At 43.5% G+C, this 27,627-nt stretch overlaps 1 protein-coding gene across 4 annotated transcripts in view; it reads left to right on the plus strand.

Annotated features, from left to right (window-relative positions):
* CRTC1 (CREB regulated transcription coactivator 1) overlaps positions 1 to 27,627 on the plus strand; it is a 364,358-nt gene that overhangs the window by 289,698 nt on the left and 47,033 nt on the right. For 2 of the 4 annotated variants that reach the window (XM_086947030.1, XM_086947029.1), the window contains 3 exons: positions 9,637 to 9,764; positions 10,126 to 10,371; positions 26,454 to 26,555. In XM_086947030.1, the coding sequence (XP_086803156.1) occupies positions 9,637 to 9,764; positions 10,126 to 10,371; positions 26,454 to 26,555 (476 nt within the window). The remainder of the gene's footprint in view (positions 1 to 9,636; positions 9,765 to 10,125; positions 10,372 to 26,453; positions 26,556 to 27,627) is intronic. The other 2 variants (XM_086947032.1, XM_086947031.1) reach the window with 1 other exon arrangement.

Genomic DNA, 27,627 nt, shown 5'->3' on the forward strand with positions numbered 1-27,627 from the left:
CTCACCCCAGGCCAGGGACCCATTGGTCCCTGTCCTTGCCCTACCTGTAACGCCCCTAAATTCAGTATTTAGGGGCTCCCTGAACGTTCCTTCCTCAGCCTGATACGAAAAGAAGAAAGAAGATCAAGAAGAAAACCCACCGTGCAGCTGCTAACAACAGGACGACAACAACTGACTTGGCCCCAGCCCTACCGGCCTGTCGATCCTGGAACCTTCTCCTGCTTAATATCGGCGACTCCTGCAGACAGCCACCTTGGGACACCCGGAGGACCTGCCTGCCTTGACCCTCTTGAAGACTGGGACTCCCATCAGTAGAGGCTCTGCTGCAACAACCCACCTGGTGCCAACCAGGAAGCTCCAGACCAGCCCACTCTGCACCCGCCGAGCCCGGGCCAGGCCCAACCGAACCAAGACCACGAGGACGTCCCCCTGGCGACTGGGACCCAAAGTCCAGTGCCCAAAGACCCTCCTCGACGAACCAGCCGACGCCTGCAGACTCAGAACCAGGGGCCACCCTAACCACGACCAGCCGAGGGTAAGCTTTTCCGACACCCAAAGACACGCCTGCACCCGGCGCCCTACAGTCCCCTGTGCATACCTTTGGGGTACCTACCTGTGCTCCAAGATCCAAACTTACCTCTCGAAGTGGTGGTCTCCCCTGGAGAGTCTCCGTCCGCGAGCCTGCAGCCTTTGTTCCTTTTTGACCTTTCCCATTGGATAACATTGAGCGCCCGATGGCTCAAAAGCACCCTGCACCCAGCCGTCCGAGTGCCGCTGGCTGTGACCCCTGTGTCCTATCCTACTTCCCCCCCCTTGCACTGAGCAAGTGACCAGGAGCCCAGCTCCCACAGCCGCGTGGCCTGCTAGCCAACAGCAACCAACCGAAGGCCCCCCCTCCTCATTGGATATCATTGGGCCTACCTACCTCTGCAACTGGCCGCCCCTGTGCTGCTGGGAGTGAACTAACTGTACTTACCTGACCCTGGGGGACCCCTGAGTCTATGCCCAGAACCTTAACTTCACCAACCAAGTACTCACCTGGAAACCGATAATTTACTTACCTGCCATGACTCGAAAATTTTCCAAGTGTGAAGTTTTGAAATCTAACAATATTCACATAAAATCAGCCAAAGTCCTAATTCCGAAGTACTCAGCTGTGATCAGGGGAGAAGCCAGTACTGTACCTTTCAGCCCAGTACTGAACCGCAAAAGTAATTCCTAGCGGGGTTACTAGTAATCTGTATTTTCTCCATAGGAACCCATTGTCTGCTTTTCTATGAAATTTCTTCTGTGTCTACTTTTGAAAACTTGAAATATTCTTTAAAAATCACACGAAATACTGAAACGCAATTACCTACCTGTTTTGAGTTAAGACCCCAGTGCTGGCCCTAGGAGACCAGTCCTGGATTACAGAAGTAACGCGATAGTACTTTACCTGCAACCTGCATTTTCTCCTATTGAATAACATTGTCAGATTTCCATTGAAAAGTTTCTAAGTGTGAACTCTTAAAACAGCTTTATATTCATGAAAATTCACTACAGTAACTAAAACGTTTTTGCTAATCTGGTTTCAGCTTAGACTCAAACTGAATCTAAGATCTAGTCCTGGGACTACTAAAATAATCTATATAGTAATCAACTATACTTTCATGTGGAAAACCCATTGAGCTCAATGCTATAGTGTGTTTTAGGATTGTGTTGCTTACTGTCAATACTGTATTAATTGTGTGCCCGGACTTTATTGCTCCTTTGCAAAGTAATTACATGAGAGAACTGATAACCAGAAAAGTATATTTTTATAATTGTTGGTTCTAAAAAAAAAACCTCTATATATGGATACAAAAACAATTGGCCTGGAGTTCAGTCCTTGAGTGTGTGAAACCTTTTGCTGACTGAGTGTGTACAACAAATGCTTTACACTGTCCTCTGGTACTGCCTTACTGCTCGACCAAGCTACCACTGTTCTGACTTTAATCTCTGTTTTACCTCTGGGATTGATGGACTCTATACACACTGTACTTCCTTCTAGTCCAGTATATATAGAGCCACTTTCTCACATGGAATCATTACAGAGTTACAGAAACAAGTGTCTATAAGAAATGATGAAATTCTTGTTCAACATTTAAACCAAGTTCAACCATGCATAAACGAGAAATCCACTTGCGCTCCGTGTGTCGCAATAAGAGTTCCCTGTCCCCACCTCTATCGTTCGCTTTAACAAAAGTCAATTCCAAGATATCTACAAGGAAAATTATTTCTCCCATCACATACGTGAGCTGACAATGGGTATGACACATCCTTATTCTTCTGTGTGCTTAAATGCTCCGCAATCCTGACTTTTAATTCCCTGGTTGTACTGCCAATATACACCTTCTCGCAGGCACAGATAATAAAGCTATTAATCTTATATTCTCGTTCAGTATTAAACCTGAAGCTTTTCTCTTTGTTCAAGCCCAGGTAGCACATGCTGCAAGTAATGCACTTAAAAAAACAATTAGGCTTAGGTGGTAGCCAATTAAGCATGTTTGTCTTTTTTCTCTCAGTTGTATTGCTAGGACTGCCCAAATCCTTGATTGTCCTACCCCTCCTATATGTCACTCTTGGATGTTTACTGGTATGGGGCCCCAAACCAGGAACACTTTCAAGTGAGCTCCAGTGTTTTCTCAAACACGCCAAATCTGGTGACTTGATTAATTAAAAGTGGTGATCAAAGCTAATGGCTAGCAACTTACACTCTTGGCCTTTGTTGTTAATAACTCTCCTCTATTCGTGTTTGCTACCTTTCTTCTAGCATTACCAAATAGCTTTTTGTCATAACCCCATGAGGTAAGCCTATCTGTAAGCTTGTCCAAATTTCTCTCACATTCGATATTCTCAATACAATTCTGCTTAATACGTTAACAAATTTCAAAAGGGAATTGCTTTGATGGTACTCCTTGGGTGTGCACTCTTCACCTGTAAAATGTTGTTGCACGCTGTGAGCTTGCGGAACAAAGTGCTCTGAATCTTGTTGTCCTTAGTATACAGTTGGACATCCAAGAATTCTATCCTGGTTCTGTTAGTGTTCATTCTGAATCTGACATTAAGATGATTACTGTTCAAATAACTGAAGTATTCTTCCATTTTAGCCAGGGACCCTATCCATATTACTATGATGTCATCTATAAAGCGTCCCCAGAAATGAACATGTTGTATCCATTCCGAGGCCTTAGGGGCCAAGGCATGCCTCCTTTCAAACCAACACATGAAGAGATTGCCGTACGAGGGGGCAAACCTGGTCCCATGGCAGTACCCTGTAGCTGTTGGTACCATTCTCTCTCGTAAAAAAATAATTGTTGGAGAAGATGATGTTTGCAATTTCCTTCAACATCTCCGAATGTTCATAAAAGATTTGCTCTACTAGTCGACAGGAACGAGTCGAGCCAACAAACCTAGATCCTTTTGGATACAAGTATATAGACTCAACATCAAGTGTCTCTCGCATCATGTTATTCTCATCCCAAACCACATCCTCAAACTTTTGTAAAATGTCAGGTGTCCCTAATATATGAGGGGTAAATTCAATACAAAAGGCTTCAGATACACATCTATAAACTCAGACAAACGCTCGGTCGGTGACCCAATGCCCTATATAATTGGGCAACCTGGTTGAAATTTGGCTTATTTATGGATCTTTGGTAACATACATAGACCGGGGAACCTAGGGTTCTCTATCCTCAAATACCTATATTCTAGATCGGTTAGAAGGCAAAGTTCATGCCAATGTGTCAGTTTGTCAATTTTTCATTAACCAGAAGCTTGATACCTAAAATGGGGTTGCGCTTATCCATTTATAGCACGTGATGTTATGGGGTTGCCTCAGTACCTCCGCATGATATTGTGTGCGGTTCATCACTACCACACTGCCCCCTTTATCCGCTTCACGAATTATAAGGGAGGCATTAGATTTCAAACCATTGAAAGCTTGAAGTTCTCTTCTAGTCCGGTTCTTTCTGTCAAAACCTTATCCCTGGGATGAGTTATTCTTATCCTCCAATGCATGTAAATCCTGCGTAACACGTTTCCGAAACAATTCACTTCCACTAAACTGCATGCTCTGGGGAACCACTTTAGACTTTGGCCTCAATCCACTGTCTATAGACAAATCAGGTTGTATATGCATATCTCTTAGTACCGCTTAGACATCACATTCATCTATACTACCATTATAAAGAGAGAACACAAACCTTTTGGCAAGGTAAACTCGGGAACCACAGCGCCAATCCACACACCCAATACATTGTTGTAATCCTCAGGGTGTGCAGATGGACATAGGCTATAGAAAATAAAAATAAAACGTAAATTTAAAAATAGAACTTAAAAAAAAAGTAGTGCCCTGAAAGTAGCGCCGGCCGCGACGCTGACGGCCACGACGTAGCGCTGGCCGCAATGTACATGATGACGAGGAGGAGCGGCGGTGAAGTGAGGAGCTCTGGGAGGAGCGGCGGCTCAGGTAAGGTGCTGGGACACGGGATGGGAGGGAGCAGGTGCGGGAGGTTGGCCCGGAACAACTGCGGTAAGGCTCAGGGTCTGGGGCAGCATTTCAGGCTTGCAAGGAGGAGCGGCGGTGAAGTGAGGAGCTCGGGGAGGAGCGGCGGCTCAAGTAAGGCTCTAGGACACGGGACAGGGGGGAGCCGGTGCGGGAGGTTGGCCCGGAACAATTGCGGTAAGGCTCAGGGCCTGGGGGCAGCATTTCAGGCTTGCGTGCACTCCCGCCCCGGCACCCGCCCGCCACGACATTGTCTGGGACACAGACAATGTGGTGGTGGGCGGGGGCCGGGGCGGGAGTGCACGCAAGCCTGAAATGCTGCCCCCAGGCCCCTTCTGCCCCAGGCAACGCTGGGGCGGGCTGCTAGTCATTTATAGAAAGGAGACTCTGCATGTTCTTAAGATCAGAAGTAGTCCTTTCTGACAATTCCATACTTTTATTCGCATCATACATTTTTCCAGGATTCAGAGCAAAAAACTTTAAAGTTCAAAAGTCTTGTTAACTTAAATAAGTCAAAATGCACTTCAGTGAAATCACAAACATTGGTGGGGCAAAAACTTAAACTCCTATTCAGAACATTTATTTTATTTTCATTTAGTTCATAGTCTGATTGATTTACAATCAAGTTTGCTTGATAATTACCATCAGGCCCAGCATTTATACTACCCTCGGTTAAGACCTATTCTAACTTTAAAAATTCTAAACGATGTAAAGTATCTAGCAGATAAAAATGATTTGGGTACATACAGGGCCAGATTGGGAACAGAAACCGGCCCTGGCAAACTGCTCATCTGCCCCCCTGGGGTGAGGGGAAGTTAGCTGAGCAGTTTGCAATGGCAGGTTTTCAGGCGATTTTGTTACAGGGGGCCGATATTTCCGACCCCTGGTAACAAAAACGGCCCCCAGGGGCCCAAAACTGGCCCCCACCCTAGCGGCCTACCGGGGAAACGCCCAGTGCCCGCTATGGCCAGTCCGGACCTGGGTACATATATGCGAGCTGCCCAATGAAGACACTGTCATTTGGATTGAGGGTTTTTGAAATAAGTACTTCTTATCTTTCACATAGGACAAAACCCAAGCAGCTTCTCTGAGTAACTTTTGTGTGAGGTGCCCCCCAACTAGCCAAAACTTCAGCAGATAAAATATCAGTTTTTGTACATTTCTTCTGAGAGCCTGAGCCATTTTAGCTCACTCCGTTGAGCTTCAATCATATGTGCTATTCTTCCAGGGCTATCTCACTGAATAAGATTTAAAACAAATGTCAAGCAAATTCTTGTCATATATGCCCAAGAGATCAACTTTACTTCATATCCAATACTCTGTATCATAGATCCTTTTGGGATGTTTAAGACTCTTTTAATACACATTTTCCAGTGGGTCTAAGATATCCCATTTATACATTGAGGGCCAGGTGTACGATTGTATTTAGCAGTCTCAAACAGGAAATCGGTCCTTTGGCGACCGCTAAAAAGGTTTGCAGCATGTACCAAACCTATTCTGTTGGCCGGTAACATGTTACTGACTCTCAAAATTGTTTGTGCAAGTCGCTATTAGGAAGGGGCATGCCAAGGGCGTCCCTTCCTAATATCAAGTCGCAGGGAGATGTAATACTGTTTTGCAACCCAAATGCTGTTGCAAAACAAGCACATTTACCACCTGTTTCAAATTGGTGGTAAGCCAGTCACAAACGGGAAGGGGTTCCTAGAGGACCCCTTCCCCTATGTGATTGGTAGCAAAAATGTTTTTTTAAGAGCAGGCAGTGGTCCGTGGGCTCTTAAAAAATGAATATACTTTTCATTTTTATTTTTTAAACACATCCAGTTTTCCTTTAAAGAAAACTGGCTGCATTAAAAACATTTTTTTTTAAAGTTCCTTTAATTAAAAAGTAAACCGACATGGGGGCCTGTTGTCCCCAGCAGGTTACCAACTCTGGGTACTTTACCACTTTTAATCAGTGCTAAAGTCTCTGTCTAATTTGTGATTATGATTGGTTATCCATGATTCGCTTATTTTATTTACTTTGAAGTCCCTAGCAAAGTGCACTGTGTGCGCCCAAGGCCTGTAAATCAAATGCTACTAGTAGGCCTTCGGCACTGATTGTGCCTCCCACAGGAGTAGCTCTACTACCATTTTCAGACCTGCCACTGCAGTGTTTGTGTGTGCATTTTTAAATTGACATGTCGACCTCGCAAGGGCACCCACTTGCCAGGCCCAAACATTCCCTTTTACTACATGTAAGGCACCCCTAAGGTAGGACCGACGTAGCCCGTTGGCAGGATGCAGTGTATTTAAAAGGTAGCACATTTACCTGTGTGTTTCACATGTCCTCATCGTGAAATACTTCTAATTTCGTTTTCACTATTGCAATGACTATCTCTTCCATAGGTTATCATTGGAGCTGACTTGTCACCCCTTACAATTGGGAAGAGAGAGAGATTTGGGTTTGGGGTCCCTGAACTCACATTTTAAAAATACATCTTTGAGGGAAGTTGGTTTTTAAATTGTGTGTTTGAAAATATTGCTTTTAGAAAGTGGGCATTTTCTTGCTTTACAATTCTCTGCCGGCCAGTGGAACCCATGTCTGTGGGAGGGTGATAGTAGGGCTGTTTGTGCAGTCCGTCTAGACAGTCACACAAGGGGGATGAGGTATGCCCTGCATATCCTGATGGCCCATCATCAGGCTGATTTTCCGGAGCTAGAGTGGTGGAGGAGTTGTCACTGACAACTGAATAGTGTTGTGCCTGTCCTCACACAAAGCTGTATTTACCCCCTGTAGTGTGTCTGGAGCCAGGTCAGGGAAAGGCAGGGTGTTATGCACTACAAAGACGTTCCTTTGTAATTTGCCTACTTCACAGGCAGAAACTGGTATAAGTACTGGAGCTGTGACACAGTAAGTTGGGAATACTTCTGGACTGAGAGAACATTCTGCTATGAAGATAACCTGGAGAAGCTGCAGGAGGGGAACTGCCTCTCTGCTTGTTGGTGTGTTGTGCTGTCCTACTGCTTGCTGCTTCTGTCTTGGGCAGTGAAAGGACTGGACTTTGCTTTCTGTTTCCTGCTTGCCAAGGTTCTCCAAGGGCTTGTGTGTTCTTGCCTCCTGTTAAGAAGTCTCAGGCCCATCAAAGATGTCTTTAGCCCCATAACTCCTCTGCTGGGAGTTTTGACCTTCCAAGTGGTGCCAATTCACATTCTGGGCCCATGAAGGTAGTTGTGCTGCAAAGCACTGAAGAAAATCCCTGCATCGACTTCCAGTGCCTGTTTTTCTTGATGCAGCACGACTTTGAGGCTAAAAAACGAATGCATCGCCGCTGTGCCGCCGAAGGATCGAAGCAGCACCTGTTGTGCAGCTGAAAGATCGGCACTGCCAGAGTCTCGAGCACTGTCACTGACGTCTATGGAGCCCAATTCGATTCCATCGCAGGTCCTGCTGTGCGGCTGAAGAAATCAATGCGGCGCTTGTTTGGCCGCCACATTAACCCAGAACGTTTTCTGCGCATTGCACCTGTGCACTAAGTTCTTTATCAACGTTGCCCAGCAGTAATGAACTGAGGCCAGGTCTCGTGTCCGGAACACGATGGATCAACTCCCCTGACAGAAAGGAACAGATGCATCAACTGCCCTGCAGAACCGCTGCATCTATTTTCTTTTTTGGCATCTCACCTCCACTGCGCCTGTTGTCATCTTTGATTCTGACGCATCCCAGTACTTTGTGATAAGTGGCACATCAGTAGTTTACTATAGACTAAACTATTATGAACCTTTTAAAAGTGATAGCTTTACTTCTGATGTTGGATTTTTGTTGCTTTGGTCTTGTTTTATTCAGATGAATATTGGTTATTTTTCTAAACTGGGGTGGTGTCCTTTTGACATGTTTTCACTGTGTTGCTGTGTGTGTATGTACAAATGCTTTACACATTACCTCTGAAATAAGTCTGAATACCCGGGCCAAGCTACCTAGGGGTGAACAGGTGCTATCCTGGTTGTGTAACTCTGTTACCTTGACTAGCATGCGGGTCCCTCCTTGGTCAGGGTGCAAGCCATGGCCAACTAGGGACCCCCATTTCTAACGCATTCCATTAAACTTCACCAGAGAGCCCACTTTCTAATAAGGTCCTAGATTTTATATCCTGCAGATGCTCATTTAATATCCTGCCGATATTCATTCCAATTCAACTTTGCTTTAAAGTACTGCCCCAAATACTTATAGGTCACTTATAGGTCGTAACTCATTCTGTTTTCGTATTATTAATGTACCAATTTAAATTTGGCACTTTTTAGAAAAATTTGACCTTTGTCTTTTCTAAATAATTTCTGATATGGCTTAATGCGCAGTATGCTGATAGAGAAGTCTCCAAAAGAAACTGGATGCACTGAGTGTAATCTAAAATTCATAAGCATGTCGTGTGTGTGTGTGTGTGTGTGTATATATATATATATATATATATATATATATATATATCTTATACACACACACAACGATTAGGCCAATGTACTAATCTTAATTCAGACTTTTCAACGGCAAGGCTTTTTTTTGTATTTTTAATAACTTTGATGCTATTTGACGAACCTGCATGAATCTTTCCAGAGAGAGTACATCCACTTCCTGCAAACCCTAGTTTGGAGCTTTGGAGCATCCTATAGCACTGAATACTTACTGCGTTATGTCACATACTGCACTGCTTGGCATGTCAGGCATAGCTCCAGATGTGCTCCAAAAGGAAAGCGTTTTTCAAAGGTTCAGCCTACTTAGTCTACTCCATACCCTCTAGCCAGAGCATACAGGGTGGAAACTCTTCAAACAATAGGATGGGACTGCTCAGAAGTGTTATTTAAACAGTTGTATTTCAGTCTCTGTAACACCAGCTCTCCTTCTGTACTACATGTTTTTACAATCTCTCAGGACGTTTAAACACTGTACAAATTCAACAGGGTCTTTCACTTTGACATCACGCGCTATCTGACTCTGTGTAAAGCATCTGAGTGGCTGATCAGCAAGGTTATACACTTGGAATTTTAGAAAACTGCTCCATGCTTTTTATGTATGGATTGTCTTTCATTCTTTATTCAAATATCAATGTTATTGTTGATTATGCCTCGCTTTCTTGTAGGAATGACGACGACACAAGGCACAGGATCGTCACAGCACCGGCAAACATCAGTCAGTCCACTGTCTCTGAATTCAGACTCAAGAAGACCGCAATCTCAACAGATGTCTCCTTTGTCACCAATCACCCAGGTAGGAATCTCATGAGAATGCTTGTATGCAATCCAGTTAAACAGTGCTTAAAATGGTCAGGTATCTTATAATTTGGTTAATGTTCAAGAGTAGCAAATATGTGCAGCCGTTCCCGCATCACTGGTGAAGTTTTGCTGCCTGAGGCTTCCTCCTTAAGTTGGACGAGTAAACCCAGACAGAGAAGCCCACACCTGCTGTGCTGTAAGGACAATCTTTCTCTATCTGCATCGTTCTGAGAAGGCTCAACTAGGCAGACGCAGCTGGGGTTGCGTAGACAGGAAAATCTGTGCTCTCAATTAATTGACGTTCTTAATTTCTTGTGTACAGATGTTGGCATGATATTTTTTTTCTTGCTTCTAAGGCTGTGGCTATGGATGCACTGTCGATGGAGCAACAGCTTCCCCCATACACTTTTTTTACTCAGACGACATCACCGACCCAGACTCAAGTGTCAAGTGTACTGTCACAGAATGCCGCATTAATGCAGAATTCTGGTTTGCAGCGTGGGACGCAACTTCCTCCACTCTCTGTCACAATATCGTCCTCAATTCCGCAGTCCCCTCCTGGAAGCCAGGCACAGTCTTCAATGGCGATAGATATTAACTCGGTAAGTCTGTCAAGACTTGTTAAAGAACGACTTAGATATAAGTTTTGCCAGTTTCCATAAATAGGTATCAAAACTTTAATTTTCCTGCCTTATTTGGGTTTCCAGATGTCATTCTAACCAGTTGAGACAGCTGCTAGTTTTTTGGAGACACTGGATTTTGCAACCTGTTCAATGACCTTGCATTGAATAATATGGTACACTTTGAAGTGTGTGTCTATTTATGGTGCAAGGTGTAATGTTTAGATTCAGTCGGAAGAGTGATAGAATTACACTTGTAGATTATTGAAGCCTGCAATACTTGATGTGAAAACGTTGCTTGATCAAATTGAGTGTAGTGTTAATAGCATTTTAAGATGTCCTTTCTGGTTTTGAGGAAGCAAAATGCTTTATTGCCCTGTAAGTACCTTTATCAATAAGGATGCCATTCTATCGCCTATTCAAAGGAAACTGAAGAAGATTTAAACTGTATTTAGTATAAAATGTGTTGACTTAAACTCAATTCTGCTCTTTACCCTTCAACACTCTGAGAAGTTATGTATGGTGTATCGTTAAAACCAGGGTCTAATGTAAGAAATAATGGCCACTGCATACTGCTGCCCTATACAGTTTTTTTGAATGGCCTTTGGTCAAAAACTGTTAAATCTGAAAGTTAGATATAGTCTCACTCCACGGATGTGTTTGCAGCCATGGTAAAATGCATCCTGTCTTAAGCTTTTTTCATGCTGTGGTATAAAATGCATTGATTTTCTGAATTTACTTCTACATATTTTTCTTTCAGAAATGTAGTTGTCAGAGGATGCAAAGGTTTTGCATTATTGACTGCTTTCAAAACATTTCAAAATGTGTTACTTCAAGATATGTTGGAACCACTTCCCCTACAGTTTTTTGAGCTTTCATAAAGTGCATTCACCGTTTAAGTGAACACTAAAGTATCTGAACAACCGGTGGACTCCTCTCCAACAATGGATCTTTGAGTGTTGCGATAAGTAGGTGTGACAACTTCTAAACTACTCTAGTGAAAATCTGAAGCTCGCAAGACATCCTCTTAACATTAGTGGAGCTTTTCTGTCGTGCAGTGACCAGATAGCCTCTACACATGTTGCTTGGCATGTTCTTCGTAATGGGTTTACATTTCTGTCATTCCTCACACAATGAGAGTAGGCTTATTACATAGTTTTCGACTTTTCTGTGCTTTAGCCTTCTTTCCAAGCATCCACTGTTTACAGCTCCAGCCTTTCAGTGTTTTCCTGAAGGTGACTTTGACATGGCTTTTATAAAAGTAAAATGTTGTGGTTTGGTGCTTGATTCCTAGCTTCAATATGCTCCCTGTGGATGATAGAACGACTGGACAATTATTGACCTTTGGGCTTAAAGCCAATTTATCATGTCATTTACCAGCTCCCTGATCTTATTTCAACTCCAACCATGAGTACTTCGATTTCTGAATGAGTCCCTTCACGGTCCTTCACATAGCACTTGTTTCTTCTTTTCAGCTGACCAGTTAAGCATGGGCCTTGTGACACAGATTTTGTATTGTTAGCTTGTTTTTGTGCTTGGTCTCTGCAGTCACCTTTTTAGTTTGCTTTGTTCCTCGTTGTGCTGTTTTCTTTCCCAAGGACCTCATTAGCAGTTCAGTTCTGCATAGTTTTGCTTCAGGAGTGAGAAGGCGTGTGAGACATCTGCCACAGTTGATTTTCACTGGGCCTGGACCTGTGTGCTTATAAACTGGGAACAGCTCCCTCAGAGGTCTCCACATGAAGCTTCCCAGTAGTCTGTGTACTTAGTCTTGGCATGCTAGGGAGATTAGTTGCAATGGGATGGTACTGACTGTCAAGGTCCCCAAGCAGAATGTCATTTAGTTGTCTGCTGAGCATGTAAATGCCTTTGCACCTTTTGCATTGTTGTACAGTAGCTGGTGTGTGTAAAAGGTTTCGTTACATGAAGATAAACATAAGGCTGTGCATAACCTAAGGATTTAAAATGTATTGCAGTGTATTACATATTTTTAACAAGAATTTCTAGTGCTCCAACTCCAGTGCATCATCATTTGTGGTGTGGTAAGTCAGTGTGCTAAACTGTAACCATGCACAGCCATAGCCTGAATCCCAATTTTTTCACTGTAAGGTACTGGGGAAGACCATATTTTCTTTCTGCCTCCTAGGAGACAACCCAGGGCCAGTGTGGACAGTGATAGGTACCGGGTCTCTCTTGGCCATGCCAACTAATATTAAGTCATAGAAACAAGCTATAAACTCAGGCCTGAGGGAGACAAACTAGCAACATCTGTCAGTCAAGCCCCACAGAGTGCTGAGAAAAGTAATGTTCGAGGCATATGAGCTGCAGATTGTACACTATGCATAGATTGCCACCTAGTGTTGGGCCCGGATGTTTGCCGTTTGCTGTTGTCCTGAAAAGTTCTTTGGAAGTCACGAGATAGGTGACTCCTCCTTAGGACCACATTGCGCTTGGGCATCGGCTCCATCCCCAGATTGTGTTTTTTACGCCATCTGGCTCAAATGTGTTTCCTGCGCTCCTGTTTGGAACCAAATTTTCTTCGGCGATCAATCCTCACCCAGTTCGACGGTATTGTCTCGATCGTGATCTAAGACGCGAATCTCTACCAACTTCGAAGTCTTCGATTCCAGTCGTCGACGAAGGCCTTCGGGCCTACCTAGGCCTCACTTTCTGGCTCATGGAAAGGACACCATTCAAGAAGTGTCCTCAATGTGGGTCGAAGTTTCCTCACACCGACCTACATGAGGTGTGCAACCTGTGCCTTTCACCGGAGCACGAGGCCAAAGACTGTTCGGCGTGTCCCTCATTCCACTCCAATAAGACGATCTGGGACCGACGAGCTCGAAGAACTATGGCTCGCTCGTCAGCTCCGATTCCCGACGACATCTTCGATGAAGGCGTCGACGTGCCAGAACACCAGCACGCCGAGGAGAGCATCGGATCATCAGATGCCGAAGACTTCGACGTCGAGGAGGCACTCCAGCTCAATGGGTCGTAAGTAAGACAGTCTACCCCACCCCTTCCCCGACACCATCTAAAAAGGCTCCGGTCACACCCTCACCTTTCGTGCTCGGGTGCTCTCCGAGACACCGCTTCTATCGCCCCACCTTGGGCCCGGCAAAGAAGACAACAAAGCCTTCAGGCGGCTCGGGCTCGAGCCAGCCTACTTCCGGTGCCGACCCAGTACTGACACTGGAGAAAAAGCCATCTTCCTCTTCCACGTCGACCGTTGCTTCGACACCCAAGCACGCGGCGCCGAAGACTGGCAACGGTTCATCGACACCGAAACCGCACTCTGAGCCGAGCAAAAAATCAGCCAAAACTCCAGATTCACATGCATCAGAGCCGAAAAAACCCTCGGAACCGAAAAAACAGGTTCCCTCAAAAGACACTTCGAAAGGGCACACTCCTAAGCCAACTGCCGACTCGGTGCCTAAAAAACCTACGGAGCTGAAAATTTTGACGCCAATGGATGTACCTGGCTCACAAGAACTTTTTACTCCGGATCCACAACAAAAGACTCTGGTAAAGGATTCCAAAACTGGACAATTGACTCTCAGCTCCACTTGAGGTGCCAGTACCTTCTCCCCCTGCAAAGAAGAGAGACATTGCAACCTCTCCGTTAAGGGTCCCTTCTGCTCCACCTCCCCATACTACTCCTATTCATACACCTCCTCCACCACAGCATTCACCTACACCATCTCCTAATCCAGTTGATGACGTACACACAGATTCTGATTATGAAGGTGGAGGTGCACATTATCCACCACAGGCTAATAGTCCCCCCACAGTCACCTAATCCATGGGATGATTACAACACCCCTGATGTGACTTATGTCCCACAGGATGATGCCTATCCTTCCAGACCTTCCCCACCAGAGGACACCATAGGTTCTAACCTGCTAGTCCAGAGGGCTGCACAATATCATGGGGTGGACTTACACACTGACGCAGTGGAGGAAGACTTCCTCCTAGATACCTTTGACAACACACAAAGGTCTACAACCATCTTACCAATGCTTAAGGGCGTCCTCAAGCACGCAACAGAAATTTTTAAAGACCCCGTTAGAGCTAGGGTTCGCAATCCCCTCATTGAGAATAAATATAAAGCTGCCCCTTCAGACCCAGCTTATATTAAAGGTCCAGCACAATTTCATTCTTTAGTGGTATCCGATGCACGTAAACGTGCTAATTCCAAAACAACAGGGGAAGCCTCACCACCAGACAAAGAATCTAAGCTCCTTGACACCTCTGGCAGAAGAACTGCGGCTCAAGCAGCTAACATCTGGCGCATTGTCAACACCCAAGCCTTGCTGGCCAGATACGACAGGGCACATTATGACGAACTAGAGTCCCTAATGCAGCACTTACCAGACAAATACAAGAACAGGCTAATGAACTAATACAGGAAGGTAAAAATATCACGAATACTTCCATCCGTTGTGCCCTAGATGCTGCAGATACTGCCTCAAGGGCAATCAACACCAGCACCTTATTACGTAGACATGCCTGGCTACGTATTTCAGGTTTTAAGCCTGAGGTGCAAAACTCCATACTTAATCAAGCATTTGATGAAACACACCTATTTGGCCCAAATGTTGATGTGTCTTTGGAAAAATTGAAGAAAGACACCGACACTGCAAAATCTATGGGAGCCTTGCAGCAGCAAGCTCCCAGACCTTCTTTTCGTCGCTCATCGTACAGAGACAACTCCTCAGAAAGTCCATCCTCTTCTTACAAAACCCTTGGCCAGTCCACATTCACCAAGGGCTACCAGAGAGGGGGTTACAGGGGTAACAACAACAAAGACAGAGGCAAGAACAACACCTCCAGCTCTGCCTCCACCCCTACCCAATGACTTTCCTCCCCTTCCCCCCCAACATTCCACTCCTGTGGGGGGAAGACTCCAACAGTTCCTGCCTGCATGGATCAACATCACATTAGACAGGTGGGTGCAGCAAATTATTCAATCAGGTTACTGTCTAGAATTAACATCTACCCCAAAACATACCACCCAAACAGCGTCCAATGTCACAAGAACATCTGTCACTGTTAAAGCAAGAAGTAGTATCTCTGCTAGAAAAAGGTGCAATAGAACTAGTTCCTCAGCACCAGCAAAACAAGGGGGTTTACTCTCTGTATTTTCTAATCCTAAAGAAGGACGGCTCTCTAAAGCCTATTTTAGACCTCCGACCGCTAAACATATACATACAGTCAGACCATTTTCACATGGTCACACTCCAGCAAGTCCTTCCTCTCTTGTCACAAAACGACTTCCTGGCTACTCTAGACCTCAAGGACGCATACTTCCACATTCCCATTCCCAAAGCTCACAGGAAGTATCTCAGGTTTATAGTAGACGGGCAGCACTACCAGTTCAAAGTACTCCCATTCGGAGTCACAACAGCACCAAGGGTTTTCACCAAGTGCTTGGCAGTGGTGGCAGCGCATCTATGAAGACAGCACATCTATGTCTTCCCGTACCTCGACGACTGGCTCATAAAAGCCAATTCACACAATCAATGCGAAAAACACACTCATGCCATCATCCAGCTGCTCCACGACTTGGGGTTCACAGTAAACCACACCAAGTCTCATCTACTACCATCCAAAGTACAACAGTACCTAGGTGCCACAATAAACACCTCAACAGCGCTAGCTTATCCCACCCCAGAAGGATAGCCAGCATGCAAACTCTCCTAACAAAGTTTCAGCCACAACACTCCCTCCTAGCACGAGTGTTCATGCAACTCATAGGGTTGATGGCCTCTTGCATCTTCATAGTACCCCATGCAAGACTTCAAATGCGTCCACTGCAAGAGTGCTTATCACGTCAATGGAACCAGGCTCAAGGTCACTTAACAGATCTAGTGTTGGTAGACGGTAGAACTCATCGCTCTCTGCAGTGGTGGAACACCAAAAACCTTTCCATAGGACACCCGTTCCTAGAGCCAGTTCCTCAGATAATCTCGACTGCGGACGCATCGCTCTCCGGCTGGGGAGCCCACCTACTGCAACACACCATGCCAGGCAGGTGGACACCGCAACAAAAATTCCTCCACATCAATCATCTCGAGTTACTAGCAGTGTTCCTAGCACTGAAAGCATTCCAGAAGCAATTAGCAAACAAAACTGTGTTAGTCCACACAGACAACATGACAGCAATGTATTACATACAGAAGCAAGGAGGCACGCACTCCCTGCAACTATCTCAACTAGCACAGGAAATATGGAGGTGGGCCATACCTCAGAACATATTCCTTCTAGCTCAACATGTCCCAGGAGTACAAAATACTATAGTGGATCTGTTAAGTCGTCAAACACAACAAACCCACGAGTGGAAACTTCATATGCAAGTTCTTCAGCCATTCTTTCAGATGTGGGGACTACGTCAGATAGACCTATTTTCCACCCACGAAAACGCAGAATGCCCAAGCTTCGCCTCCAGATATCCACACCCACTGTCCAAAGGCAATGCGATATGGATGAATTGGTCAAACAGATTTGCGTACGCTTTTCCACCTCTACCACTCATGCCACTAGTAGTACGCAAACTACAGCAGCATTCTCTGACCCTCATCCTAGTTGCTCCAATGTGGGCCAGACGACCGTGGTACACCACACAGCTACAACTGTCTGTAGTACCGTACCAAAAATTACACCTGTCTCCACACCTCTTAACACAGAACCGTGAAGAGATCAGACACCCAGACCCAGCTCAGCTCAATCTAGCGATCTGGCTCCTGAAGTTCTAGAATTTGGATATCTGAACCTTCCTCCAGACTGCTTGAATGTCATTAAAGAAGCTAGACGTCCTACCACTAGGGCATGTTATGCAGCCAAGTGGAAACAATTTGTAATATATTGTCTAAACAACAATATTAATCCCTTGGATGTGGCCATTCAACACATTATAGGTTACTTACTGCATCTCTAAAGATGTAACTTAGCTTATACATCTATTAGACTACATCTTGCTGCAATAGCAGCATATCTGCAAAACAGACAACATCTATCTCTGTTCAGAGTGCCTGCCATTAAAGCCTTTATGGAAGGCCTTAAGAGAATAATTCCTCCCAGAGTACCACCTTCACCTGTATTGAATTTAAACGTCGTTCTCACACGGCTAATGGGGCCTCCCTTCGAACCCCTACACAAATGTGAATTACAATTTTTAACCTGGAAGGTTGCATTCTTAGTAGCTATTACTTCCCTGCGCAGAGTTAGTGAACTACAAGCACTAACCATTCAAGAACCCTTTTTGCAAATGCCTCAAAATAAGGTTGTTCTGTGTACCAATCCAAAATTCCTGCCTAAAGTCATTTCTCCATTCCATCTCAATCAATCTGTGAAACTGCCTGTTTTCTTCTCGTAACCACAGTCAGTAGCAGAAAGAGCTCTTCACACTTTAGAAGTCAAAAGAGCATTGCTATACTACATAGAAAGAATACAAACCTTTCGTAAGACAAAACAACTTTTTGTGTCTTTATCACCACCACACAAGGGCAATCCCATTTCAAAATCTGGAATAGCTAGATGCATTGTCAAATGCATACAGATTTGCTACCACAAAGCTAAACGTACGCTATCTGTTCCTCCTAAAGCCCACTCTACCAGAAAGATAGGGGCTTCAATGGCATTTTTAGGGAACATTCCCCTAGATGACATCTGCAGAGCAGCTACATGGGCTACACAGCACACATTCACAAAACACTATTGTGCAGATGTGCAAACAAAACAACAAGCTAATGTGGGCCACGCTGTTCTCAAAACATTATTCCAAACTACTGCAACAGATAGGGTTGGTCGCCGCTAAGAGTGGGTACTGCTATATAATCTATGCATAGTGTACAATCTGCAGCTCATATGCCTCAAACGGAAATTGCTACTTACCAGTATGCATCTGTTCTTGGCATGTAGAGCTGCAGAGTTGTACACGCCCACCCACCTCCCCGGCTACCCTTATCTGTTCCAGTATTATCTTAATTAGATACAAATTACACGGGCATCCTTCCTATACTTGCAAAGCTCCATGATTTCCGTAACAGCGAAAAACAATCTGAGGATGCAGCCGATGCCCATGCGCAATGTGGTCTTAAGGAGGAGTCACCTATCTCGTGGCTTCCAAAGAACTTTTCAGGACAACAACAAACTGCAAACATCTGGGCCCAACACTAGGTGGCGATCTATGCATAGTGTACAACTCTTCGGCTCTACATGCCAAGAACAGATGCATACTGGTAAGTAGCATTTTCCTTCTGCATCATTTTTTCCTTCCAGTTGGGTTGCAATGGGAAATATGTTTTCAAGACCAGAGCTGTCTCACCAAAAGGACAACTGTAAGCCTACATACTTACATAGTTTAATGTCGAAGGTGTGCGAGACAAAGATACAAATCCTTAAAGGTTCTTAAATGAGGTTTTGTCCCTCATATCTCTTTAAGTAATTGCAGGTACCTTGATATATTCCCAAAAGAGCTGTTGTTCAAGTACTGCAGCTTACTTGAATTAACAAATCTCTAGCTTTTCATCTACAGAGCCAAATTTTCACTTCGTGAAAACATAGTTGTTCTTTGTCTGGTGCCTCTCTTTACTCCAAAGCGGACGTTCATCACAATCAGAAAATAATTACTCCGATACTTCATCCCAGACAGTTTGCTCCTCTATCATACCCCTTCAAAATGTGAACTGAACATTATATCATTAAAGGTGACTTTGAGCACCAGACCATTGGATTTTAAACACTATGCCACGAATATACCTGTTATACTGAACAACTGAATGCATATTGGATGGCCATGTCGATGTTTCCTGCCTTTACTGATTGAGTCATTACCTCCAACTCCTCCCTCTATTACCACTCATAAAATGGCATTTAGAAGTGTTCACAGTCTGCACTTCTCCATCATTTTGATACCATAAACTATGCATGTGGAATAACTCTGTACACCTCCTGACAGCTAGTGAAACATAGACTTCTCTAGCTTACTGAAAATAACAATCACAGTACAGAAATGTGTGTAAGTGTTAATGTTTTTGATGTACAATTATTTGTGGGAGAAAGTTGACATGGAATAAGAGCTATTTTGCTGCTATTCAGAACTGTAGGAAAGGTCCCAAATGCCCTTCTTGGTGGAAGCAAATGTTGCTTACAAGGAACTTTAGTTTTTCTCTTAGTCCTAGTTGTGGCTGCTACCACACTAGTAAAGTCTGCCCTCTTCCTTTCATATTCGAAAAGCCTTTTCAGTTGTTCTGCTAACCAGCTGATCTCTACGTATGTTTCTTAGGCTTCATGCTTTAGGGTTGCAGCATAACCTAAAGTGTTTCAGATGCTTCATGAATCTTAACTTTTGTCAGTAACTGGAACACTTGCACAGTTTTAGCAGTTGTCGGGTTCCAGTTTTCCTTGGAGTGTATTGCTAGTTTCTTCATTCTGTGCAATCTCACACCAAAATACTCACTGTGTGATGGTAGATCTTTGTAATATCTTCTCTAAGTGCCTATTTGATGTTGGTGCCTTGCTGTTTAGAACAATAGTAAACAATTTACATGTTGCTGACAAGGCACAACAACCTCAAGTTTAGTCTGAAGGGTAACATGTCTCCAATAATTCAGTGCATTCATTATCCTCAGTACAAATCCATACATGTGGCCATAAAACTCCCAATAAATTTCAGGTGGGGCACTCAAATGGCAGGGTGGTTAATCTAAGAATTACATTTTCAGTTCTACCAATAGCCTCCAACCATGCAGTATCTTGCAGAGTTTGTGTGAGTACCCCGACACAATATACTGGTACCTCAAGAGCCACACAATTATCCATTCACCTCCCCTAGACCTAGAGGTACAGCTCCGGGAGTTAATGTCGCACCATGTCTGAGCAATAGCACTTTTGGCTACAATTATACCAATGTGAAGGAGTGCTTGTGTGTATCTGTTGGCATCTGTGTCTGAGAGAATGGTACTCAGTGCCCTCTTAGGGGGTGAATTCAACTGGCTAGCCCGGTGCATATAACAAGCTTGATGGACTCCTTTCCAAAACGTCCAAAGCTTTTGGCTTTGCGCAGTTTGTAATAGGCCTCCACCTCTCGAGTACATTTTGGAGGCATCTCTTAAAATGCAACCTGTATCTTTTTCCGGTTTCCACTTAGTGCAATTTCAATCTGAGTTGAGCTGCAGCTACAGCCTCATGCAGTGCATAAGATCACTTATCCAAACTTTGTCTGATAATAAACCCAGGTATGACTCTCAGGAAGATTAGGGAAGAAATGTAGTGTATTAATCCCTATGGAGTGGTATAGTAGCATGTTAGATTGTATCTACCCATTCCCCTTATAGTCTATTTTGACATAGTGGGAATGAGAATGGAATCAACATGTTAAGCATATCTGTTGCCTATGTAGTCATAACAATTCTCAGTCCCTTACCTAGTAGCATGCCTTTCAACTACAGTATTCAAGTAACCGGTGTAGAAGCATGAGATGGGAGTTGTGCCCTATGTGTGATCGATCAAAGGATGATTACATTTATAAGACATGTTTTCTGATGGATAATTAGAACTTCATATTTGTCCCCTTTAGAACCAGACAAGATCCTCAGAGTTCTCCAGCAGTGCTTCCATCCACCATTTGGGCCAGAAACACTTTCAATACACTGTGCTACCCTCTGGCTTTACGTCTGTCCCTTCGGTGTTCACGAAAGTGATGTCTGTGGTCGCTACCCATCTTTGGAGGTCGGGAGTGCAGGAATTCCCATACCTTGATGAGTGGCTGCTAATGGTGGGCTTGCCTCAGTTAGTCCTAGACATCCTACGTAAGATCGCCGAACTTCTGACATCATTGGGTTTTACAATCAGCAAGCCAAAGCCCCACCTGAACCCCTTGCAGAGGCTTAAATTCATTGGGGCATTTTGGGACTCGGTGTTCAAAGGCTTTTCCCCACTCATTGAAGATACAGAAGATTCTGAATTCGAGCCTGATGTTTCGGGACCAATCGTAGATTTTAGTGAAGATAGCCCTGAGGCTTCCTGGTCTCTTGGCCTCGTGCAGTCTACTCATCTGGAATGCCCCGTGGCACATGTGGCCCCTACAATGGAGCTTCAGATCCCTGTGGCCCCAGCATCAAGGATGCCTCTTCGACTCCATCAAGATGTTGAGGAAGTCTGGAGTGGTGGCTGCCGGCCTCCAACCTGATGAGAAGCAGGGTACTCTTCCTCCTCCACCTGGAGCCCACGATGGTGACAAGTGCGTTACTGCTGGATTGGTAGGGGTGGGGGGCTGCACCTGGAAGTGGAATTTAGAGGCTCCCAGGTGTCCAGCAGAGAAGCCAGCACTATTTCTGTTTTCTGGCCCTATGAGCAATTTGCCGGCCCTGAAGGCCTTCCTGGCATCAATAAAAAAAAAAGGCTGATGCCGCTCTGCCCAGACACCACTAAAGCCATGTACTGCAACAAGCAGGGTGGAGTGGGCTCCTGTATCTTATCGGGAGTGACAATGTCTTTGGAGGTGGCTGGACTGATCCACCTGACAGGGTCTATGGTTGCCAGAGTTTGACTAAGCAGGCATCGCCTAGTTGACTGAGTGGCGCTTCATCCCAAGGTGGGACAGGGCATCTTTGAACAATGGGGTACACCCAGGCTAGATATGTTCACTACCGTCAAACGTACAGTGCCAGCAATTCTCTCTGCTGGATTTTCCTCTAAAGCACTCCTCAGGGTAAGCATTTGGCCGTATTTATTTAAGCCACTAGTTGTGATATGGTGTATACAAGGCTTGCCTCACATTTTCTTTAAAACTATTTGTTATGTCTCAATAGGACCTCAAGTTAGTCTTGACGTTTCTCATTAACTGCCCTTCGAGTCTATGCACATCTGATAACTAAGGCTCTTATCGCGGAAAGGTACGTCAGAATGCCATGCAATTGAACTGCAGGAGCTTTCAATGCAACCTCCTTAAACCACCTTTTTCCTGGACATATTGGTGCTGAGTACTCTTGCAGTATTGTTTCTAAAGGTTACGAATCTTTACCACGTTGTTCAGTCAGTCGCACTACCAGCTCCATCGTCTTGAACCCAAGAGAGCACTAAGCTTTTACATTGATTGCAAAAAGGACCATTGCATGGATGGTCAGCTTTATGGGATTCCCTGGTGCAAAGAAAGGGAAGGCAGTGCAGAATAAGATATTCCTCGAATATTTATTGCACTGGCTAAGAAGCAGCCTTATGAAGGTCTGTGGGCTCAATCCACCAAGACTGCTAAGCGGCAGTGGCGAGAGTAGTTCTAGACTTCTGCCTGGCTGCAACATGTGCGTTGATGCATACATTCAAAAGCACTACTGTGTTGACATCCGATGAACTGGGATGCAGCCCAGAGAGATTTTCACTGACCAAGATTAATTCAATCATCTCACCCTTCACGTTTTTGTATACTTTAGTTGACAGTCTGGTCCAGCTGGAAGCAGCGCGGCTGGCACATGTAAGCACGGTGAGACGGGCAGGACGCGACGGGGGAAAGCCGACCGAATAGGTGTTATTTATTTAATTCTGTCAAACCACCCACGCTGCCCCGCCCCGCCCCACCACACTTAGCTGTGCCGACCCCCGCCTCTTTACTTGCTTGGTTCTGTAAGACTGTCTGGTTTGAGTCCCCTCGCCATTCAAACCACCTTTAGGAGGTGCTTCTAGAGTACCTGTTTTAAAGCAGAGGGATCTGCTGCTAGAGTTACCCATCATAAGAACAATTTACATTCTGTTGGTATCTCTCTTTCTGTAGGAATCTCTATCCAACTCAAGTTTCCTAACACCCGTCCCACCTCCCCATCTATGGAGTGACCTCTTTAATATCTAAAGAAAAAAACGAGTTAGAAGACCAACACACTGTCTTTAGCAATTTGTTCCATGCTCCATATCTGAGGTCACAAAAGGTGAAAAACAAAAACTAATGTAAGTGTTAATGGCTTCCACTGATATGCGGCTGCGCTTCATCATTTCTGGGTGATATGGATCCTTACGGTGCCACTCAGCATCACTTATCAGGGTGCAGGAGCATTGCTGAAGAATTCCCCATATCCAGTCTGGCACCTGGGGGTATTCTAAATCCGAGGCATCTGTAGGTAGATGAAAGCACCCACCAAAAAGAGCGTTAACAGAAGGTAAGTAATTTGTACCTAGGATTTTTTTGGTTGCACCAGCACCAGCAATAGATTCCACCACCTGGTCATAAAATGGATTTCGTGGTCTACATACTATATCGGGACGAGGGGTAAGTAATTTTCACTTTATCTAGTCTCATTCTGTCTAGCAGAAGTTAATGTTTAACTTTATTTGGAACAGTGTTTTGATCTATGTCGTAGTAAGCTCGACTAAGCCCCTTATCATATTTCTCATTCCATCCTTAATGCTTCCGTTCCAAGGGCTTTGAAGACCAGGTAGTTGAGCTATGTTAAAACCAATTTTATGTCATTAATTGTGCCATTCTATTTCATTTTTCATACAAGCTGTTGACATTAAAAATGCAGAAGGCAATGTGACGCATTTAAATTCAAACATATTTTTATGTTCACGTTGTAAATCTATATTAATGCAGAAATCCATTTAGACGATAAACTATTTGCCATGCAGGTAACATACAGTTAATTTGATCCATTTGGCTTTAGTTAGCCTAAAGTTGAGTTGCAATAGTGTAGTGAGTAATGAAAAAGAATGTCACTGGTTTTATTAAAGCACACATTCAATTACGAGTCGGAGGCCCAAGCTATTCTTTTCTGTTGTTGTGGCAGTCATTATTTGTGACACCTTTTAATATCATTCAGGAGCCTTCAATACCTATAAGCAGATTTCACACTTTGCACTCAAATTTCAGAGGATAAGGCATTTTAATTCTGTCTCACCACTTTTCACCTGCATGAGACTTAACTTCTGAACTGTGTGTATCGTAGACATCTGACCTTTTAGAGCCTCCACTGTGAAAGACTTCTATAACGTTTCCTACGTTATCAAAATTAAAGTTGCAAGTTTGTATGGTAACATAAGATAATTCGAAAACATCCATATAAAAATCTAGAAGGTAATTTTTAATTCTGTGTTTAACTTATGTTGTTTCAGGAAAACAATATATTTGGAAAGAGATTTTAGCTCACTGTTCTCACATGGGTTAAACCACATAATCATTGTAGATCTTTTCTGCATAAGTATGTAAATGAAAACAATTTGTCATGATATTTTTTGTTAAAACTCTTACATTCATATTCATGTGAAAACTTTAAACCACGTATACATTTTATTTTGAAACATACACCTATCTATCATTTATGGTTATTTTCGGGTTAAACCCATTGCAGTTAATGGTTTGGGGTTTTGGAAAATGTTTTGACTATGCATATGGACATTGCTACTGCACTTTTAGTACACAAGTGAACATTGTTAATTTTAGACTGTTGTCCTGTAAGGTCATATCAATCTTTTATTCTTAAGTAATCGAGTGAGTGATCAAATGTGTACTCCGAAGAGATATTAATATCACATGACACAAATCGCTAAACAAATTGTCTCCTTTTACGTCAAATGTAGTATTCTCACATCAATATTTATTATATATGTTAAGCAGCTAGCGCACAATACAATTTTCTTTTTCTGGTACACAGTAAATAGAGAAAAGCGCTTCATCCGCAGTAAATTTTCATGATTTTGTAAAGGATGCTTTATGGTGTTTGTGTATATTTATATATATTTATATTTTAATGTAGTCCTTTTGCAAGAATAGCCTTTGTTGGTTAGTGGATATTTTCGAAAAGTGGCTAAAAAGTTATGTTAGTCTTTTAAAGGTCTTATCCTTTAGAATTTTACTTGGACTTTATGCCTAAAGCTGTAAAAAATTAAAAGAAAAAATCAAGCCTGCGTGCGTTTAAACTAGTTGTCTTGACTATAACACCATATTTCCCATTTGTTGAGAAAAAAATCATGCCTCTTGGCTTTACAATTTAATTGAAATTCATTAACCTTTCACCAGCCTTAAAAACAAAACTGAGATAGATTTGCCTTTTTCTGCTCTGTTGCATCATGTTCAGTCTGCCAGTAGAATTAAAAATGTGTATTCATACATTTGACTGCTCGTATTGTGAGCAGTTCACTTTCTTTTGTAAAGTGCCTACGTGAGCACAAAGTGTTATGGAGAAGGGAACCAGTGACACTGAGTGTTTCTATAAATGTCTTTTCAGAAAGTGTTTACAGATGCAGTAGGATCACAGAAAGATTGTTACTTGTGGCTGCATTGCTTGCGTTTGCTTCCGACCAGTCATTTTCTGAATTTGGTCATCTTACATAGGTTAGGCTGTTATCGTTTGAGGGAATTTGGTTGATTGCATATCTATTGCATGGTTTTGTCGAGTTGTGCAGTTTTTCTGCAATTGCCAAAACAATGTGATGTAAGTTGCAAACTCAACCGTTTTCAATATAGTATAACAGAAAAATATATGTTTGTATGGATCTATGAATTAATCTTTGTAGGCCCAAAGTGTGAGGCTGCAGCTTTTTTGAAGAAGGTTTTCCAGTGTACAAATACTTTTACATGGAAAATATTTGAAAGACTATTACATAGGTATACCGATGAATTTTTTGACTCCTGTTACTCTACATTGTTTGAAACTTTTGCATAAATAGAGTAACCAAGGAATAAATTAACAATTTAGAAAGCTTCTTGTATTAGGGGAACAATATTACATTTGGAATAGATTCAAGAAGACTTAGCCAAAAATCCATTAGTTAGGTACATTTGTGTAAGAATGTTTTGTCCTGGCTTAAATGGCATAGTGTTCTAAGACAAGGAAATTATTTGCTTCTTGAATTTAAATTTCATAACAGATTTATTTTCATTAAAATCTTAGTGGCAGTGCACTATCATTCATGCCTAGATTACATTCTAGAATTTAAACTTGCTGGTGTTTGTGGTTGACATATGCATTATTTTGGCATTCTAGGGCTCTGAAAGATTTTACCGAGCTATAGACCATTAAGTGCTTAGTTGGTAAGGTGTCCTGCGATCCCACTATGTTTAATTCTGTGTTATTCTGTAGGCTTCACTCCAGCAGTACCGCAGTAATGCTGGATCCCCAGCCAACCAGTCTCCCACTTCTCCTGTCTCCAATCAAGGCTTCTCTCCTGGCAGCTCCCCTCAAGTAAGGGTCTCTGTGATTTCACAGGCCTTGCTTTTGTTTTCACTCATGTAGCTGAGTCTTTCCATTGCCGACCCATGGTTTCCCACTGTATCTGTATGTGCATCATGAATCACTGAACGTCTCATCTTGTTTGTGGTTTCATACAGCTGTAAGTGATTGATTCAGGCCATTTTTTGGTAGTGATCTGATCTACATGGACGTTCACCCAGTTTGCAAAGTTTTATCAGCGAAGATCCATACAGTCTGCATTCTTCCACCAAATATCAGTCTACAGCAGTTTACAAGGAAGTTGAATAGTATCTCAGTTTAATAAAAAGATCAAATACTTCCTGTTTGTTCTTTGAATCCTCATCGGTAATATGTTTTTATAATAATTGTCATTAGTGGCTAATGCGGATGTATGACGTTACAGCGTATGCTTTTACCACGCATGCCTTTACAACGCGGTTTTTACAACACATGCTTTTACAACGCATAGTGCTTTGGGGCGCTGGATAGTGAATAGTTTAATTTACTATTCCAACTCCAGTCCCCGTGGATAGTAGGGAAGGTGTTGGATAGTACATTAAACCTATTCCCTATCCTAGAGCGCCCCCCAGCGCAATGCGCTGTAATGGTATGCGTTGTAAAAGTTGCGTCGTAATGGTAGTGCGTTGTAAAAGTTTTGTTGTAAAGGCTGTTTACCGGCTAATGCACATGCAGTTTATTAAAAGCGTTTTAAATCCTAGTTCAGGAAACCAGCCAGTTTCCATTCATAATTTTTCTTATATTGCCTGATGTCTGAGATAGAGAGAGAAGCCTTTAAAAACACAGAGCATCTGTCCATCAGATGACTGTATACCCTACTGCCCAGCTGCGCCCTAGCAATAGTGTAAACGTGGGGATCATGCCTCGGGCTATCATGTTGATAATGGAAAGCAACAGAGAAGGGCTCAACCCCACTTGCTCCCATGTCACGCCAATATGCAGAATTCAAGGATGATGTTGGAGACGTGTGCTTTCTACATGGTGATGTCTTAGGGGTGATGTTGCTTCTGCCCAACAGATATTGCCTCTGGGGAGTCATTTTGAA

This window comes from Lissotriton vulgaris, chromosome 12 (assembly GCF_964263255.1).
Source record: "Lissotriton vulgaris chromosome 12, aLisVul1.2, whole genome shotgun sequence".
NCBI lineage: Eukaryota > Metazoa > Chordata > Amphibia > Caudata > Salamandridae > Lissotriton > Lissotriton vulgaris.